Here is a 16,773-nt window from a genome sequence, read left to right as displayed (position 1 = left end):
GGCCTTTCTAGGACGATACTTCAAATCCTGGATCGCTTACCGTAACGAAAGATCCGTATTCAAAGGGTCCAGATTTCGGGAACAGCGCGGCATCAGCCGAGAGAACCGGCTCCTTTCAGAGCTAATGCCGGTAGACGATGATTAACGCCGAGTCTTATAAATCCAACCCAAAAGAGTAGTGAGGTAGTACTAAGGTGGCTCAAAGGAGGCATGCATTCACCAGAAGGCTCTAGACAGCTGATTTCCTAAATTAGAATGCGGTTTTAGTGTCGGATGTCCCCGTCAAGTCAATACCCGCTCTTAGCAAGCTTCTTATTTTTCAAGAGTTTATTGAAGCCGGGTTTTAGAAGCTCGGCTAGTTTTTATACCAATTAAGTCGATAATTTAATATACGCTTACAATACATCCAGCTGTGAAGCAACTACAGCTCACTACTAAACCTAACCGCTAAGAAATTTACTTCTAACGTCTTATACTTTAACTGTGGTTGTGGTTGTTGTTGTGTAGTTGTTGTTTGCTTGATCGCTTTCTTACAATTGTATTTCTCCGATCCGTCGCTGGTGCGCGTCCTACCTATCCTGGGCCCAGTTCACAATAGGACCTCTTCTCGGTTCTATATAGGCGTTAAACGTGTCCCCCTTATACCTTTACCAAATCGAATGAATCCAATTATGAGTGTGCAATGTGCTGGTGGCATGAGCTTTTTAAGGGGTTCCCCTTTTTGCTTTCGTGCTTTATAATTTGTGTTTTGAAGGTGTGTTTGTGTGTGTGTGTGTATTCGTATGCGTCCTCTATACGTCTAGATAAAAGTGAATTGAACTTATATGAAGAATGTCATTGTAAAAACTGATACATCACATTCATTTGTCCACGCGACGCCAGACCAACTGCCAATGCTGAGCTGTTGATCGCTCGCAATTGATAGATGTTTTCGCGCCTCTTGATAGATGGTCTTACGGTTACAGCGCGGATTTACTTCCCGGAAGAGCTTGAACCGGCGGCACCCGCCCCACTGGGGAAGTTGGTCGGTTGACCGGGCACGGAGAAGGTTGGCCGGAAGGTGGCAAAATTGGCAGCGGCGGCCGCTGCAAAGCCGGGCAGTGTCGTACCCTGGTAGCCTGGCGGGAACTGTGACATCGGGGCTGAAAGGGAAGATGACGATACGCATTATAAGAGTGCTGTCTTTGGTACAACAGCTTTCACAAACGAAGAAAGTCCTGAAGGAACTAAACTAAGACCCAAGCCCCAGCACTAGCTTACTTCCCTACGCCCCAGGTGGTACTTACGATTCTGCTGCACGGTGTTACCCGTAGCCGCCAACCGCGACAGGATCGACCGTTCCGACATCTGCAACCGCTGGGCAACGGGCGGGATTCGGGCAAGGGTCGCCGGCAGCCGCGACACGTCCGACTTCATATCCGACAGCAGCTCCTCGAGCTGGTTCAACACCTTGTGCAGTACGGCGTTGGCCGGTTTGTTTCCTGCCAGCGATTCCTTGCTCAGATGCTGATGCGACTCCGCCAAACACTCGACCTCGGCGAACCGTGCGTTCAGCGCCATCGCCGGATGGCTCGGATCTTGGGCGAGGTTGAGCAGCGCCGCCCGACGCAACTGTTCCTCAATCACGAGCGACTGTTCGAGCAGCTTGAAGCGGCGGGCCAAGAATTTGTTCTTAATCTCCAGGAAGTTGCCTTTGCCGACATCCATCTTGAACGGTTCGTTAATGATCGCGAACCGAATGTCGTTCTGTATGTCCTGCCAGCGACCGTACCCGTGCGTCACGATACCGGCCAGCAGCCAGTAGTCATGCCGACGGTGCCAGATCTCGTACTCCCGACCCGGGACCGCCGCCTTCTCCTCGTTGATCCAGAGCGTGTGCAGCTCGGTGAAACCTCCGTCCGCGATGTTGAACATGAACGCACGCTTGTGCACCTCCAGATTCTCCTGCACCGGTTCCGGTTTCTTCACCTCGTCATCGTCATCCTTCACGAACACCACATCATCATCATCATCATCGATTGTCGTAGTGGTGGTGGTGGTGGTGGTAGTTGGGGCAGGAGCCGCCGCCGGCTTAACCTCCGGTTCCTGCTTTTTCACCGGCGGAATCGTGCTGCCATCCTCCACGAACTTCACCTCATCATCGTCGTCCTCTTCCTCTACCTCCTTCTTCGGCTGACCGGTTGCCGCGTCCTTCTTTGCCTCCTCCCCCTCCTTGGCTCCAGCCGCTTCTGCCGCCGCCGGTTTGCTATCCTCACCCTTCTCAGTATCATCAGCCTCCTTCTTGGGCGCTGCGACGGCCGACTCATCTTCCGTTTTGACGTTCTTCGTGTCAACCGTTTCCTCGGCGGAAGATTTTTCCTCCTTCTTCTCTCCATCCGTTTCCATCGGTTCTACCTTCGCCGTGACAGCAGCAGCAGCAGCAGCAGCCGTAGCACCAGCGTCATCCTTCTTTTTCTCGCCCGTCGCACCGGATTCGTCACCCTCTTCCTTCGCTTCCTTCTTCACTTCGGCCTCCTTATCGCCCTCGGCAGCGGTCGTTCCAGTGTCGGCCGATTTTTCCTTGTCAGCGCCATCCGCTTTCTCCTTGTCACCACCAGCAGCAGCAGCAGCAGCAGCCGCCTGTGTATCGTCCTCCTTCTCGCCGGATGCGGTTGCATTCGGAGCAGGACTTGGTGCGGCGCTCGTTGCCGGAGTAGCGCTTGTACTGGTGGTAGCCGATTTGGACGTTTCACCACCTGCAACGGAAGCTCCCGAGGGAGCACCACCTTCACCGCTCGTACCAGCAGCAGCAGCAGCGGCGGCGGCCGCTGCAGCCGGAACCGCAATCTTTACCGGCTCGCAGGGACGCTTGATCAGCTCCGGCATGCTGTAGTACCCGTTGATGTGCTCAAACTCCTGCACCTTCTTACGGATCAGCGACATCACACCGATCCGCGTGAGCACGTGCTGCCGGCTGAGCCCTTCCCGCGGCACACCATCCGCAAACGTTTCCGCATTGTCCGCGCCGGGCTCGCAGAGATGGCGCATAAACAGCGACACGTACGCCTTGAAGATGCGTTCCGATTTGCCGCGCAAATCGCGCACCAACCACTGCGAATGGAACGCGTCCTGCGGTGGCATACCGTATCGCATGATCGCGTTCAGGAAGCTCTTGCGCTGGCGCGCATTAAAGCCCAGCACCTCAATGTTGCCACCGACGCGAGCCAGCAGCGGCGGCAGTGGACGATTATCGCGCTCCGCTTCCTTGCGCTCGATGCGCCGCCGGCTGCGTCGGCCCAGTTCGCTCTCCTCGTCATCCTCGTCGCGATCCTCATCCGACGCACCGGAATAGTCGGAATTGTTGTAGTCCGACACGTTCTCCTGCCAGGTCGAGTCTTCCTTCACCGGATCCGCCTGGATCACGCCACCGTCGGTGTAGTTAACCTGCTTGCGAACTCGCTTCCCTTTACCGAGCGTACGGGACAGATCCTCCTGGTGCTGCTCGTAATGGTGTCGGAGCAGCTTCACCCAGTACGCCGGATCGGAGTTCTCCGCCTCCTGCTTGATCACCTCCGTCTCCGTTTCCTCCTCTACGTCCTCCTTCGTCGAGTAGGAAGCCACCTTGAACGACGACAGATACTCGTTCGCCCAGTTCTCCTTCTCCTCGACGCCCTTGTTCGATCGGTCCAGCAATTCCGCCACCGCTTTATCATCGTAATGGATCGCTTCCTCGTCCTTGCCGTCCTCCTTGAACAGCTCCTCCGTACCGAAGCGCAGGATATCGTCCAGCTCCTGCTTGGTGAAGTTCGTTCCCTTTCCACCCATGCCGGGGCGCACAACGAGATGCGTCAGCATCATCTTACGCTTGGCCACCTGCGTCACCCGCTCCTCCACCGAGTTACGCGTCACAAACCGATAGATCATCACCTTGTTCGCCTGCCCGATACGATGGGCGCGCGAAAACGCCTGAATGTCGTTGTGAGGGTTCCAATCGGAATCGTAGATGATGACGGTATCGGCCGTAGCCAGATTAATGCCCAGACCACCGGCACGCGTCGACAGCAGGAAACAGAACTGGGGTGCACCCGGCGCATTGAACCGATCGATCGCCTCCTGCCGAATGCTGCCCGTAATGCCACCGTCGATGCGCTCGTACTTGTACCCCAGTCCCTCCAAAAAGTCCTCCAGAATGTCCAACATCTTCGTCATCTGGGAGAAGATCAGGACACGGTGGCCCTGCGCCTTCAGCAGCTTCAACATCTTCTCCAACAGCACCAACTTTCCGGCCGCTTTCGTTAGCGACTGGAGCTCGTAGTTACCGCCCGGACCTAGCTGCGCTTCCTCTGCCGCCGCAGCAAACAGATACGGATGGTTGCAGCACTTCTTCAGATCCATCATGATGTTGATCAGCGAGCAGGCGCCTCCGCCACCCTTCGGGTTGAGCGCCTCGTAGTTGCGCGTCAGGATGTACTTGTAGTACTTCTTCTGCAGTGGCGACAACTCCACGCGCACGATGAACTCCGACTTGGTGGGCATGTTCTTCAGCACGTCCGCCTTCAATCGACGCAGCATGTGCGGGCCCAACATCTCGTGCAGCCGCTTCACCTGCTCCTCCTTCGAGATGTCCGCAAACTCGTTCTGGAACTCGCCCAGCTCGTTGAACTTGTTCTTGTTGAGGAAGTTGAGCAGATGGAACAGTTCCTCGAGATTGTTCTGCAGCGGGGTACCGGTCAGCAGCAGCTTGTAGGCGATGTTGTACGCGTTCAGCACCTTGAAGAACTTGCTCTGGTTGGACTTGAGCCGATGGGCCTCGTCCACCACCAGCACCGACCAATCAATCGAACCCAGGCAGGCGGCATCGATCGAGATGAGCTCGTAGCTCGTCAGCAGCACGTTGAACTTGATCGAGCTAGCCCTGATGCGGGACGCTTTGCCACCCCGCACCGCTCCCTCCTCGAACGACAGCTCATTTTCGCGTATAACCGCTCGCGATTCCTTGTCTCCGACGTACGTAATGCAGTAGAAATCGGGCGCCCACGTTTCAAACTCACGCTCCCAGTTAATGATGGTCGAGAGCGGTACCGCCACCAGGAACGGTCCCCGGCAATGTCCCTCCTTGTACAGGGAGTACAGAAATGTGGCGGTCTGGATCGTCTTACCCAGCCCCATCTCATCGGCCAGAATGGTGTCGGTTCCGTTTGCCCACGAGTAGCGCAACCAGTTAATACCCTCGAGCTGATACGGATGGAGCCGCATGCCCGTCTCGTCCAGGTACGGCGGCTGCACCTCGAACTTTCGCTTCAGATCTGTGGTGGGCTTTTCCGGCGGCGGTGTGTACCGCTTCACGCCCGCCGTCCGCTCCTCTTCCTCCAGCTCGCGCAACCGGCGGCGACCCTTTTTCTTGTTCTTCTTGCTACTTCCACTGCCCCCGCTGCCCGATCCGCCAATGTCCTGGGAACAGTTGGCGCGAAGATCGAGATAGTACTCGATGGCCATCTTTAGCCCCGCGATGTCATCCTCCTCATCTTCCCAGGTCGCTTGATCGTACGGTAGCTCGCGCCATTTGACCAAATACAGTGTGCGGCCGTCCCGCATCGTGCGGTGGTTGATCACGCGATGCACCATGAGCCATTCCGGCTTCACGCCGTACCGGTAGTACTTCTCCTCCAGCTCGGTTTCGTTCAGATTGCTGTTCGTTTCGCGCATGCGCTGGATGCGCTTGTAGCGGTTGTCCTCCTCGTCGAGCGCTTCCTCCAGCTTGGGCGGTTCTTCCATGTCGTTCTTGCGCGTATAGTACCGGAACATGAGCGGATGGTGCACGTCGAGCTGCAGCTCGGTAATCCAATCACAGTGCCAGTACGACTTTTCGACCCACTTCACGAAATACTCTCGGCGGCGTGTCGTACCGGCCGCCGCGCCCTTCGACGTGGACGGTTCGTCCGGATTGATGGGTTTGTCGGTCCAGCGCCAGGTCAGGATCTTCTGCACCTTCTCCGCCAACGGTGGGCAGCTGCACCGCGGACATCGCCACTCCCCGTCGGGAATGTCGTCCAGCGGCGGGTTCAAGCAGAACGTGTGATACGCGGACGGGCAATTGTCGCAGCAGAGCAGCTCGCCCCCATCCTTACACACCCGGCAGAACTCCTGATGCTCGTCGTCGTCCTCGTCGGCCGGCCCTTCCGCCTCGCACGTCGGACACGACCACTTACCCTCGGGCGTGTCCTCCAGCTCCGGATCGAGGCACACGAGATGGTACGCCTTGGGGCAGGTATCGCACAGAATGATCTCACCCCCCTGCTGGCACACCTCGCAGTAATCCTGATGCTCGTGCTCACCCTCCTCCCCACCGTCCGGGAACTTGCTCTTCTTCGACTTGTTCTTCTTCTTCGACTTGTTGCCAATCTTCGTCTTGGCCTTCTTGCGCACCGGTGGCTGATCGGACGCATCATCCGCACCGCCCGCCGCCGCTCCCGCCTCACCCCCACCGGACGATTCGCCACGTTCCGGCTTTTCCGGCTTTTCCGACTCGGACTGTTGCAGCATCTTTTCGAACTCTGCGTCCGATTCGCGCTCCGACCCACCGCTCGCATCCTGCTCCTCGTCCGAGCTGGCGTTCTTGCGCTTGCCGAACTTAATCTTCAGCGTCGGCACCTTCTGCTTGCGGCTGCTTCCACCGCCACCCTTCTTGGTGCTGCTGCTGCTGCCTCCTGCGCCGCCTCCCCCACCACCACCACCACCACCACCACTTTTGCCTTTTTTGCTTTTCCGCGTCCGCTCCCGCTCCACCTCTTCCTCCTCTTCCTCGTCCTCGTCGTCGTACACCATGTCCTCGTGCTTGTTTTCCATCTTGCTGCGCGACCGGCTCGACTTCGGCACGTACTCCGGGGTGGGCGGAGCCTCGTCCTCTCGGCCCCCGTCCGGTGCCGTCGCATCCTCGCTCGAAATGTTTGGATTCAGCGAGCAAAATTCGCGCCACTTGGCCGCCACAAGCATCATCAGCTTCGCCATCGGGACGCGCGGATTTTCCTTCGTCAGGATCGGCCGTACGTGCGTTTGGAACAGCTTGAACGTGACCAGATTCTCGAAATCGTCGTCCGTGTACTCGATCTTCACGTCCGTCAGATCGAACGAGCTGCACACCTCCTGTATCGTGGGCATCTTTTCCTTCTCCTCGGCCGCGGCCGCCGCAGCCGCAGCCGCCTTCTTCTCGGCCTCGCCACCGCCCCGGCTACTGCTACCCTTCTTCCGATCGCGACCACGCTTCGGCCGTGATTCGTAGTCCGATTCGGCCTGTGCTGCTGCTGCCGCGGCTGCGGCGGCTGCTGCTGCCGCCGCACTGCTGCTACCACCGCCATCGTCACTCTGCTTCTGATCGCTCTCGTCCCCGCTGTCGTTCTTCTTGCGCTTTTTCTTCTTCCGGCCGCGCTTCTCGTCGCTGCTACGTGCTTTGCGCTTTTTGCCCTTCTTCTTTTTGCGATTATCTTCCGGCTCGTAATCATCGTCCTCGTCCTGGTGCGCGTTGCCCTTCGTGTTGGCCTCCTCGTCCGAACCGTCGTCCGCGTCGGCGGCGAGCGACGCGTCCGCTGCCTCGTCCATCAGACCGCCCTCTTCCTCTGCCGGCACAAAAAAATGGTGGGAAAATACAGGTAAATTAGTGACGAAACGAGCAAAGGGGACCGGTGCTTTTACTTTTGACGCATGCACACAATCTACGCTTGTTGCCAGGCAGGCCGGACCTACTGCCCACGCATCTTCTGTCCTTGTGGGCGTGCTTAAAGAACATCACATTGTGGAGAGTCTAATACTCTGTACCAAGCACTTAGTACAATCCACTAGCACAATTCCTTTCGAACACGGGTTTGCTTATTAGAAACTATTTTTCAATTTTTTTTTTTCAAAATTAGTTCATAATTTAAACGATAAAAAAAATTTGACCTGGTATCATTAAAACTATTGTGACTTTTTCATTTAAACCCTTCGATGCGCAACGTGTAGCAGTATTGAGGGTTTAGAAGGCATACAACAAAGCGTAACCCAGAATCAAACCGAGGAAAGCGGAAAATTCGCTCCCAACCAGGGGTACGGCAACACATTCTCGCTGTGAAATATGATCGTAAAGAGGTAGCAGAAGTGAAGGGCGAGAACTGGAAGAAGAGAGCAAATGGGAAAGAAAACAACCCTCCCGCTCTATCCTTCCGCACGCTTTGCGAGTCCATTGCGGAACGCTAGCGCTCCGCTATGGGGCAGTGTGTAATCATCCCACCCCTACCACTAGTTCGCGTGAGTCTCCGTAGCCTGTACGCCTCCGTAGAGAACAAAAATGATTTTAAGGACATTCGGCTATGCCCAGCGTTCTCAACGGATTATTGATACGAGCTTCGGTTAGTGGGACATTTTTCAAGAATTGCAAAATGCGGCCCTAATACCGCCTTAGAGCCGCCATTGCGCATATAAAACTCCCGGTCCGATCTTTCCCGTACTGTGAGGATCTCGCACCTCCACAGAAGGTTGCCGAGACAATGGTTTTGTTTACGTTTTTTTCCTTCATTTAACCGGCATACACGTTTGAGCGGTGTTTTCCTACGTTAAAAAGTTACAAAATTTCCTCATACCAGTGTTAAACATTTAGCTGCCCGAACAATGGCACCGCCAGCCAGCCATCCATTCCCCACACACCCGTCCCTGCCAATGCGCACCCCTCATCCACTTACCGGCAATGGATTCATCAATTTCCTCGTCGGAAGCCATCGTCAATCGGGGGCGGGTTTTTCGGATTTTCCCTGAACACTAACTTTCCACCGTTTGCCCTTTGCGTGGGGCACACTTTAGCCTACCGCTGCGTACGTTTCTGGCGCGGTTTGGGGCTTAAAAATGTGCGAAAAATGGGACACTTTTGCGGGCACCGACCAAAACGACACACACGCACACAATGCGAACTATCCAAGATGGCGGCGTGGGCTGAAACGAGCAACGCGCGAACGCTTGTGTATACGACAAAAACAAACGGCGACGCAAGGTATATACAGTAGAGTCGGATGAGATATTTGCGGCACGCTGCTGGCAAGGAAGATGAGCTGAAATGCTCTAAATAATCACATTTTTTCAATGAATATATAATCAGTTTTTTTAAATAAAAAAACGACAACAATTGGCGTGAAATGGCTAAAGTAGATGCTTTTTTGGATTACAATTCCCAAACATACCGGAATAAGCCGTCCAATATGTACGAGGTACTCTACTGTAGGCCTATGTGCAGATTTTTTGACAGCTTAATCGGCCAAATTATGTCGACTTTGACGTTTGTGGAGCGTGAATTTTTTTTCTAAAACTCACTCTAAATCATTATTTTCACAGTCTTTTGTACAGAAATAGTATTTTTCTTATGTATTTAGATACATTAGCCTAAAAGCGACCCTTTAAAATATAAACATTTACAGGTACGGCATTGCGAGAGATAATCCTACCGGAACGCGCCATTTCGGTTCAAAAAGGCCGTTGGTAAAAGGAGCACGTGCGGGGCAAGTAATGGATTTTGAACCTTTCTTCATACGCCCTTCAGTACAAATCATAGAAGATGTTAATTAGATAGTACTTACCTTCAAGATAGAGTAAATGGTCATCACTTGCCGCGTAGCATAAACGTTCACGACTATTTCCGTGGTTCCGCGTAACATATTTATCTTACACCACATACCACACGAAAGTACTTCCCTACATCCGCATTTGTTTTTTTTTTCAGTGGCTTACCGCATCCGCATAATCCTTCAGCGCGGATGAGTACAGCGTAAAGGCGCCCGTACCGACCCGGCACGGTTGTCCCACCATCAGCCGGGAGGAGGGCGATTCCAAACGGTCCGGCAAACCCTTCGACAGCGCACTCTTCAGGAACTTCATCGACGATTCGAACGAAATCTGCTGCAAAGGTGAGGCGGAGTACTCCATCGCAATACGGTTCATCGCCTGGAGCTTACCGCTCGACGTCATGTAGTCCGCCACCAGCAGCAGATGCCGCGGGTCGACCGTAATACCGTACACGCCGAACACGTTCTGTATTTCCTTCACGAGCACACGGGATGCCGCCTCGATGCCGTACCGTTTTGCCATCGCCTGAATGTCGTTCGTGTACAGCCGGTTCAAATCCAGCACCTTGGCGTGTGCGGTCAGCGCAGACATGTTGGTACCCTCCGTTTTCAGGTACAGCTGATCGTTCTGCATGTACGTGATCGCACGCTTGATGCCCGCCACTTCCCATATGACCGACTTGCTGGCCACGTCACGCGTCAGCTTGGTAAAGTCGATTTCCTTCAGCTTCAGCGGCACGTGCAGCACTAGCTGACACCAGCGATGATTAACACGATCGAACTGGTACATACTGACCTGATCGGTCAACCGTTTCAACAGCAACACCTCTTCGGCCTCGTTCACCCGGGTCGCATTCGGTGCCATCCTTTCGGCAAGCTCTTGTTCCATTCTTTCCTGCTCCTTTTCGTACTCCTCAATCAACGCTTCGTCCAGCCCCTGGGGGGCATCTTCCGTCGAGGAAGGTTTGCTCCTGTGGGACGATTCTGCACCCTGTTCCGCCGGATCGTCCGCCTCACTTGCCTCACCCGAATCGGAGGAGGAGCTGCTCTCGTCGTTCTCGTTCTCATCATCGTAACCAATGTCGTCGATGGTTTTACCTTTAATTTTTGCTTCCGACGCATCCGCATCCGCTCCCGGCAGACCTTCGCCGTCCGAATCGCTCTCGCTGTCCGAGTTGGCTTCCTTCCTACCTTTACGCCGGTGCGATGGTTCCTCCTCATCGATTTGCTCATCTTCATTCGACGCTTCTCCTCGGCGGCGCGTCTTCTTTTCTCCCGTCTCCGTGTCGATTCTGGGTAAAGGCCAAAATGTGGCATTAGAAAAACCCTTTTCTTTGTTCGAGCGCTTAACATACACTTACAGCACGTTCTTGGTTGCTTCCGCTCGCTTGATCGCGGCAAACATTTCCTTGAAGAATTTGCGCGACATGTGGCGTATGATGGCGGCCGGCGTAACACAGTAATCCAAATCGTACGCATCCGGCGGCAAAAAGTTGAACCGGATCGTGTAAACCATGCTGCGCGACGGTATCAGCACCAGCTTCGATTTGACATGAATATCTGCAATAAGATTACGATCGTTCAGATGGTAAAAAACGAAGCGATACCGCCAGAAAACACTTACTTTCCAGCACGTCCGCCACCGTAACACGATTGAGCGATTTGCGCAGCGTCTCCGCGATCGCCTTCAACCGTTCCGGCTTCCGGTGCGGCAAAAACGGTATTTCCATCGTCGGTGTTTTAATGGCCGAACCGGCAAAGAGTAAAATTTCACGCAAACGGGGAATACCGAGCGTAACGTTCATCTCACCCCGCCCGGCAAAGTGGAACGTGTTGAGCGTCATTTGCGTCGATGGTTCACCGATCGATTGAGCTGCCAGCACGCCGACCGGTTCACCTGGCGCCGCCAGCGAACTGCTACCCTTGACCTGCATCAGCTCATCGATGTCGTGCAGGGGTGTGACGGTACGCTTGTACTCCTGCACCAACGCATCCAACTTCTCCGACAGCACACCGAAATGCGAATCGGGTGAAAATATGGCCCCGACCGGATCGGGACAGCGGGGCACCCGTTTCGCGTACTCACGCTTTTCGGCCGCCGGCAGCTTGCTCCACTGTTTGAGCAACTTTTCCGTCAGCTTGGTACGGCCCGAACCTTTCAGCTTGTCCGGTTTGGGAAGCTCGGTACGTAGCTGTTCCGCCTTTTCGGCGGAAAACAGTGCAAAGGGTGACGATCGCACCTTTCGCGATGCCACACTGTCGCCGTTCTGCCTCGTCCAGCGTTTCATTTTCTTGATGTGTTTCCGCAGTGCTTCGTTTACCGGGTCGTGGTCGTTGGACGACTTCAGCCGCTGCAGCACATCCTTCTGCACGATCACGTCACGGTTCATGTCGAGGAAGCGCGTCTGCTTGCTGTTCCCGATGAACTGGGTTTTCGCAATGTCCATGCCATCCTCGCCGTACAGAAACTGGATCACGCTGCCATCGCTATCGCGCACCGTCATGTCGTACTGCACCGACAGACCCTCGAGATGCTTCACCAAGCAGCGCTGCAGATAGCCGGACCGACTGGTCTTGACGGCGGTATCGATCAAACCTTCCCGGCCGGCCATGCAGTGGAAGAAAAAGTCCTGCGGCTGTATACCGGTCATGAAGCGTCCGTCGATGAATCCACCCGCTTTCGGTGAGGTGTCAAAGTCGGCAAAGCTAGGCAGCGCGCGACCGGACAGCATCAGCGGTGGCCGCTTGCCTTCCAGCTCGATCTGTCCGAGCAGGCAGGAAATTTGCATCGTGTTAACGGTCGAACCTTTCGCACCGGACTGTACCATCAGCTGAAGGTTGTTCTCCGGGAACTTGCTGATCAGACCTTCCGGCAGACAGGCACTGGAGGAAGAAGAAACCGGGCATTCGTTAGAAATGAGTCGACAGTCGACCTACAATCCCCCCCCCCCATGCTTACTTATTAATCCGGTTCGTGTACGTATCGAGCGCCATTTTGTACTTGCGATCGAGTATGGCGCGGAACTTTGGATTTTTCGCGTACGCTTCCCGCATCCGTTTGGTGAGCAGTTCGCGCGAAACGGTCGGCGGCAGCTCGAGCGCTGCGGCGGTTGCTTCGTGGCCAGCTTTTTCGCGACATTCGCGTATAATTTTCGCACGTTTCTTGTCCGCCTTGGCGCGCACCAAAATGTCCCGTACGCCGAGCGTAAAGCCCTCCCACTGGAGGTAGTAGGTGAAGAGCCGGGACAGGGACGAGAGCAGTGTGGTGGAGCACACACCGCCGTACAGTTCGTACATGCAGTGAATGAGACCGTAAGGTGTGGCACCAAAGTGATTCTTGTCGAGGATGCCGCACAGCAGTTCACCCTGGCGGATGAGTACCTCCGATTCGGACAGTTCGGTTTCCTTGAGCGGCGTGCCACCGTACTGCCATTCGCGGGCCAGCAGTACGCACCAATGCTGGAGGGGAAAAGGGGAAAAGAGGGCAGGGAATGAGGACCCTTGCAGGCCTTGCAAGCAACAGCTAAAGCTCTCGAATCGCTACCCTTACCTTGTTGTTCAGCTTCGCCTTGCCAACCATGTTGATGTAGGGCATTCCCTTCGGCGTGCTGTTCTTGATGATGGTCGAAATGACTTGCTTTCCCGACCACAGCTTCACCGGTTTCAGGATCGAGGGAGGCAGTAGATCGATGTTGCCCCGCTTGTTACTGAGCGCCTGAAACACCAGCTGCTGATAGTCGTCTCTGAAAGTGGAGCAAACGGCGTCAACAACCCTTCTGTGGCTTCTGGACCGCAGAAAGAAAAACCACTTCACCACTTACCGGTTGAAAAACTTGCCACGAATGAACAGCTTCACGGCGGACACGATGTGATCCTGAATCAAACCGCCGAGCGGTGTACCGTCCTTCGGGACCAGGTATTGGTAGGGAACCGCCACGAACCCGCACGCTTCCGCCCGCGCCACCTCGTTCTGCGGCAAATGGGCGTTCATTTCGTCCCCGTCGAAATCGGCATTGTACGACTTGCAGTTGGAGTAGTGGAGACGGAAAATCTTTTCCTTGCCCAGAATTTTGGCCCGATGCGCCATAATGCTCGGCCGATGGAGGGTGGGCTGCCGGTTAAGCAGCAGGATGTCTCCGTTCTGCAGGTGGCGATGCACGATCTTAATCGAATCACCTCCATTTGCTTCCGCGCCGGCCACCTGCGGGGTGAGCAGTGTTTTCGCCATCGATTGGCGCTGCGTCACGTTGGTGGGTGAGATTTGGTTCACGCGTCCGTTCGAATCTTCGATCATGTTTGCGCCCGGGTACACGTGCGGCCCGTTCAAAACCCACTGGCGCAGCTCGGACACGTTCCAGGGCGTGACGGGCACGGGGTAGGTAAGCTTCTTGGCGAAACGTATCGGAATGCCGATCTCCTCCACGCCGATGTACGGATCGGGCGTGATGACCGTACGGGCGGCATGATTCACCCGCTTGCCCATCATATTCATACGTATCAGGCCGGCTTTCTTTTCGATCAGCTGCTTCAATCCCTTCGATATCACCTGCCTGCCGCCGCCCACCTTCTCCACATCCATCATCTGATCGACGTTCGTCTGCAGCTGGAACCATGCGTGGTAAATCTTCTCGGTCACCGTATCGCCCTTCGCGTACTGGCAGATGGACCTCATCTGTTTGAACAACGCTTCCGACATGTCCGGCGGCATGGTTCCTTCGCCAGCGATCAGCACGGCACGCACGGTCGAGTTCGCAATGAGAATGTTCCGCAGCAGCACGGACTGCGCGTGTTCAACGACCGCGGCACGTTCGCGTACGCGACGAACCACGGGCCGCGTTTTCACCGGTGGCACGGGGACGACTTCCATGAAGAAGATGTCGGTTGGATGGTAGGGTGCGGCAGAACCAGCCGAGCCCGGCGGCTTGTGCGTGGCCAGCACAGGAAGGAGCAGGTCCAACAGCGTACCGTCTGACTCGTAGAGCTTCCGCAGAAATAGCTGACTCTCGCGAGCAAGTACCACCACGGATGCAGATTTGATTTGCTGCTCGGTTGGGTTACTGTTGCCCTTTTCCTCACTAAAACAGGCGGAAACCGGTAATCGAAATATAAGCAAAGTAAAGTTTGTGCTGCTTCCCAGCCGTGTACTTACAAAAACTTCTTCTTTTCCATCTGCGTCCAGCGTATCGCAATCTTGCCCTCGGTGATGCGTACACTCTGCAACAGCTGCGAACAGTGCATGCACTTTTTCTGCGCCACCCGGAACGTACTGTTTACGATCGCGGTACGGATCGAGGTGGACAGCTTCGTATCGCCCAGCTTGTTGTACGGTTCGCGACGCAGCAGATCTTCGTAGTACGTCACGCTCTCCGGAATCGATTCCGTCGCGTTTGCTTGCAGCCGCGTCTTGTACGCATCGATTTCTTCCGCCTCCACAATGTACCCGGCATCGGCCAGCCGCAACTGCAGCTCGAGCAACGACTTCGCACCATCGCTTATCTGCAACCGTGCACAGGACTGGCAGCTGATGTGCAGCAGATTGAAGACCGGCCGCAAGAAGAACGGATTGTACACGACCACATCCAGCTCGATGTGCCCGAAGTGTCCCTCGCACATGCTGATGTCCCGTGCGCACGTGGTACAGATCTCGCCGTGCCCGCTGGGCCCGAGGGCCGGATCGTACAGACCGCCCCGGATCGTGTTGCCCATCTCATCGAACGATTTGGGCTGTGTTACCTTCAGCACGCTAATCTTCCGTATATCTTCCGCGGTAAACACGGAAAACTCAAGGTTAGTGGGATCGAGATTAACGATCGTCATCGTTGCTGGTGGTGCTGTTGCGTTTCCTTTGTTACACGATTACACTAACACGATGCGTGCACTGGGAGTATGAAATAATGTTCTAACAAAACACTTGCTTGTTTAATTGGTTAAATTACAGTGAAAATTTAGAGAAAAGAATAGCTCCACGCAGGCCTGATCGGAACCGCGCACATGGTTTTGCGATGTTGACAACGATTTTGACAGGAGCGAGCCGGCACTGTTTACAAAATGTAAACATGCGGAGCGATGTTAACCCTTCGGTGCCAACCACCCCGTAGTGTATTTCAACTTTTGGCATGCAAAATGGGTAATTTGGATTGAAAAACGGCTTGAGATTGAATTCTAATAAAATTTGCTAAACGGTTAGTAAAATTGAAAAGTTTTTTCATCTTTTGGGCAGGAGTTTTTTTGGTAAAAGACTCGAGAAGGCCCCCCCCTGACAAAATTTGTTAGGCGCTGTAGAATTTACGCCTAAAGGTATGCAATCCGCAGTACACGTTGCGGAAGCTTCACAGTGAGCTTTCAGTGTGCTTTCAGTGTGGTCAAAATTGGTTGAAGAAAGTCGAATAAAATATTGTTATTATTTGATTAAAATCCCCTCTCCGCTAACCCTACCATTCATTTTGGCTTATAAGGGCTTCGTACTAATTTTCGGTCGCACTAGGGGTGAACAATCGGGCCTAAAACATGCACGGCGTTTTCGGACGGTAACGAAACAGTAATTCGATGAATACTTGTTACCTTGCATTGATATTCAGCAAAGGAGGAAACATAAGAATATCATAATCTCAAACCACTTGTTACAATGTATTTTATCAAGTTCTACTCGCTGTCTATTAACAGTATTAAGGAACAATGCACAATGTTTACATCAAATGGGTTTTGACCATACAGAAATTCCACTGTACAACAAAAATGACAGGCCACAGTGCTGCACACAAAAGATTCTAGGGGGGGCCTTCTCGAGTCTTTTACCGTTTTTTTAGCTGGAACTGAATGGAACACCTTCAGTCCATTGGAGCGGAATCACTCTGACTCCGGATCGGAACGGAACATGACCGGAATGGCCCAAAGGGCATTTCGAACAGTTTGTTTGGTTTTGACCGGTGCTGTTTCCCCTCTGCCTAGCTCATCCAAATTTGCAGTCAAATTCTGTTTCTTTGTTTAAATTTTGCACTGAGAACTATCACTTGAAATGTTCGATCGAACTATTTTACATCAAGCGGTCGACACCTAAAAAGCTCGATGTGTTGACAGAAACCTCGGCATGATGAAAAAAAATATATAGAGTTTTTATTAAGAAAAACCCGCCTGCATTGTGCTGGCAATTATGTATATCAGAACATCTGTCAGACATACATGCTTCAGCTGCGCTAGTCTCCGCATGACAAGA

The 16,773-nt window shown here is 54.0% G+C and overlaps 2 protein-coding genes across 2 annotated transcripts; both read right to left on the bottom strand.

Annotated features, from left to right (window-relative positions):
• Positions 1–309: 309 nt before the first annotated feature.
• LOC118503881 (chromodomain-helicase-DNA-binding protein Mi-2 homolog) lies at positions 310–8,947 on the bottom strand. The gene is made up of 3 exons (XM_036037636.1): positions 8,691–8,947; positions 1,287–7,592; positions 310–1,142 (listed from the first exon to the last, which is right to left on the bottom strand). Exons 1-3 carry the CDS (start codon positions 8,725–8,727, stop codon positions 973–975), a joined length of 6,513 nt encoding a protein of 2,170 aa, XP_035893529.1. The 5' UTR covers positions 8,728–8,947; the 3' UTR covers positions 310–972.
• A 684-nt stretch (positions 8,948–9,631) lies between these two features.
• Positions 9,632–15,582, bottom strand: LOC118503882 (DNA-directed RNA polymerase I subunit RPA1). The gene is made up of 7 exons (XM_036037637.1): positions 14,710–15,582; positions 13,382–14,635; positions 13,111–13,303; positions 12,520–13,019; positions 11,185–12,443; positions 10,922–11,120; positions 9,632–10,852 (listed from the first exon to the last, which is right to left on the bottom strand). The coding sequence occupies exons 1-7, from the start codon at positions 15,375–15,377 to the stop codon at positions 9,715–9,717; spliced, it is 5,211 nt and encodes a 1,736-aa protein (XP_035893530.1). The 5' UTR covers positions 15,378–15,582; the 3' UTR covers positions 9,632–9,714.
• Between the last annotated feature and the right edge of the window lie 1,191 nt (positions 15,583–16,773).

This window comes from Anopheles stephensi, chromosome 2 (assembly GCF_013141755.1).
Source record: "Anopheles stephensi strain Indian chromosome 2, UCI_ANSTEP_V1.0, whole genome shotgun sequence".
NCBI classification, from domain to species: domain Eukaryota; kingdom Metazoa; phylum Arthropoda; class Insecta; order Diptera; family Culicidae; genus Anopheles; species Anopheles stephensi.
This window is presented reverse-complemented; position numbering and strand designations above follow the sequence as displayed.

Excerpts from the sequence above, each read along its gene's own strand:
- LOC118503881 (XM_036037636.1), bottom strand. The coding sequence starts at position 8,727 with ATGGCTTCCGACGAGGAAATTGATGAATCCATTGCCG. Across the intron at positions 7,593-8,690 it reads AATTGATGAATCCATTGCCG|AGGAAGAGGGCGGTCTGATG; the intron begins GTAAGTGGATGA and ends TTGTGCCGGCAG. Across the intron at positions 1,143-1,286 it reads TAACACCGTGCAGCAGAATC|CCCCGATGTCACAGTTCCCG; the intron begins GTAAGTACCACC and ends CTTCCCTTTCAG.
- LOC118503882 (XM_036037637.1), bottom strand. The coding sequence starts at position 15,377 with ATGACGATCGTTAATCTCGATCCCACTAACCTTGAGTTTTCCGTGTTT. Across the intron at positions 14,636-14,709 it reads ATGGAAAAGAAGAAGTTTTT|TGAGGAAAAGGGCAACAGTA; the intron begins GTAAGTACACGG and ends CGCCTGTTTTAG. Across the intron at positions 13,304-13,381 it reads CGTGGCAAGTTTTTCAACCG|AGACGACTATCAGCAGCTGG; the intron begins GTAAGTGGTGAA and ends CTCCACTTTCAG.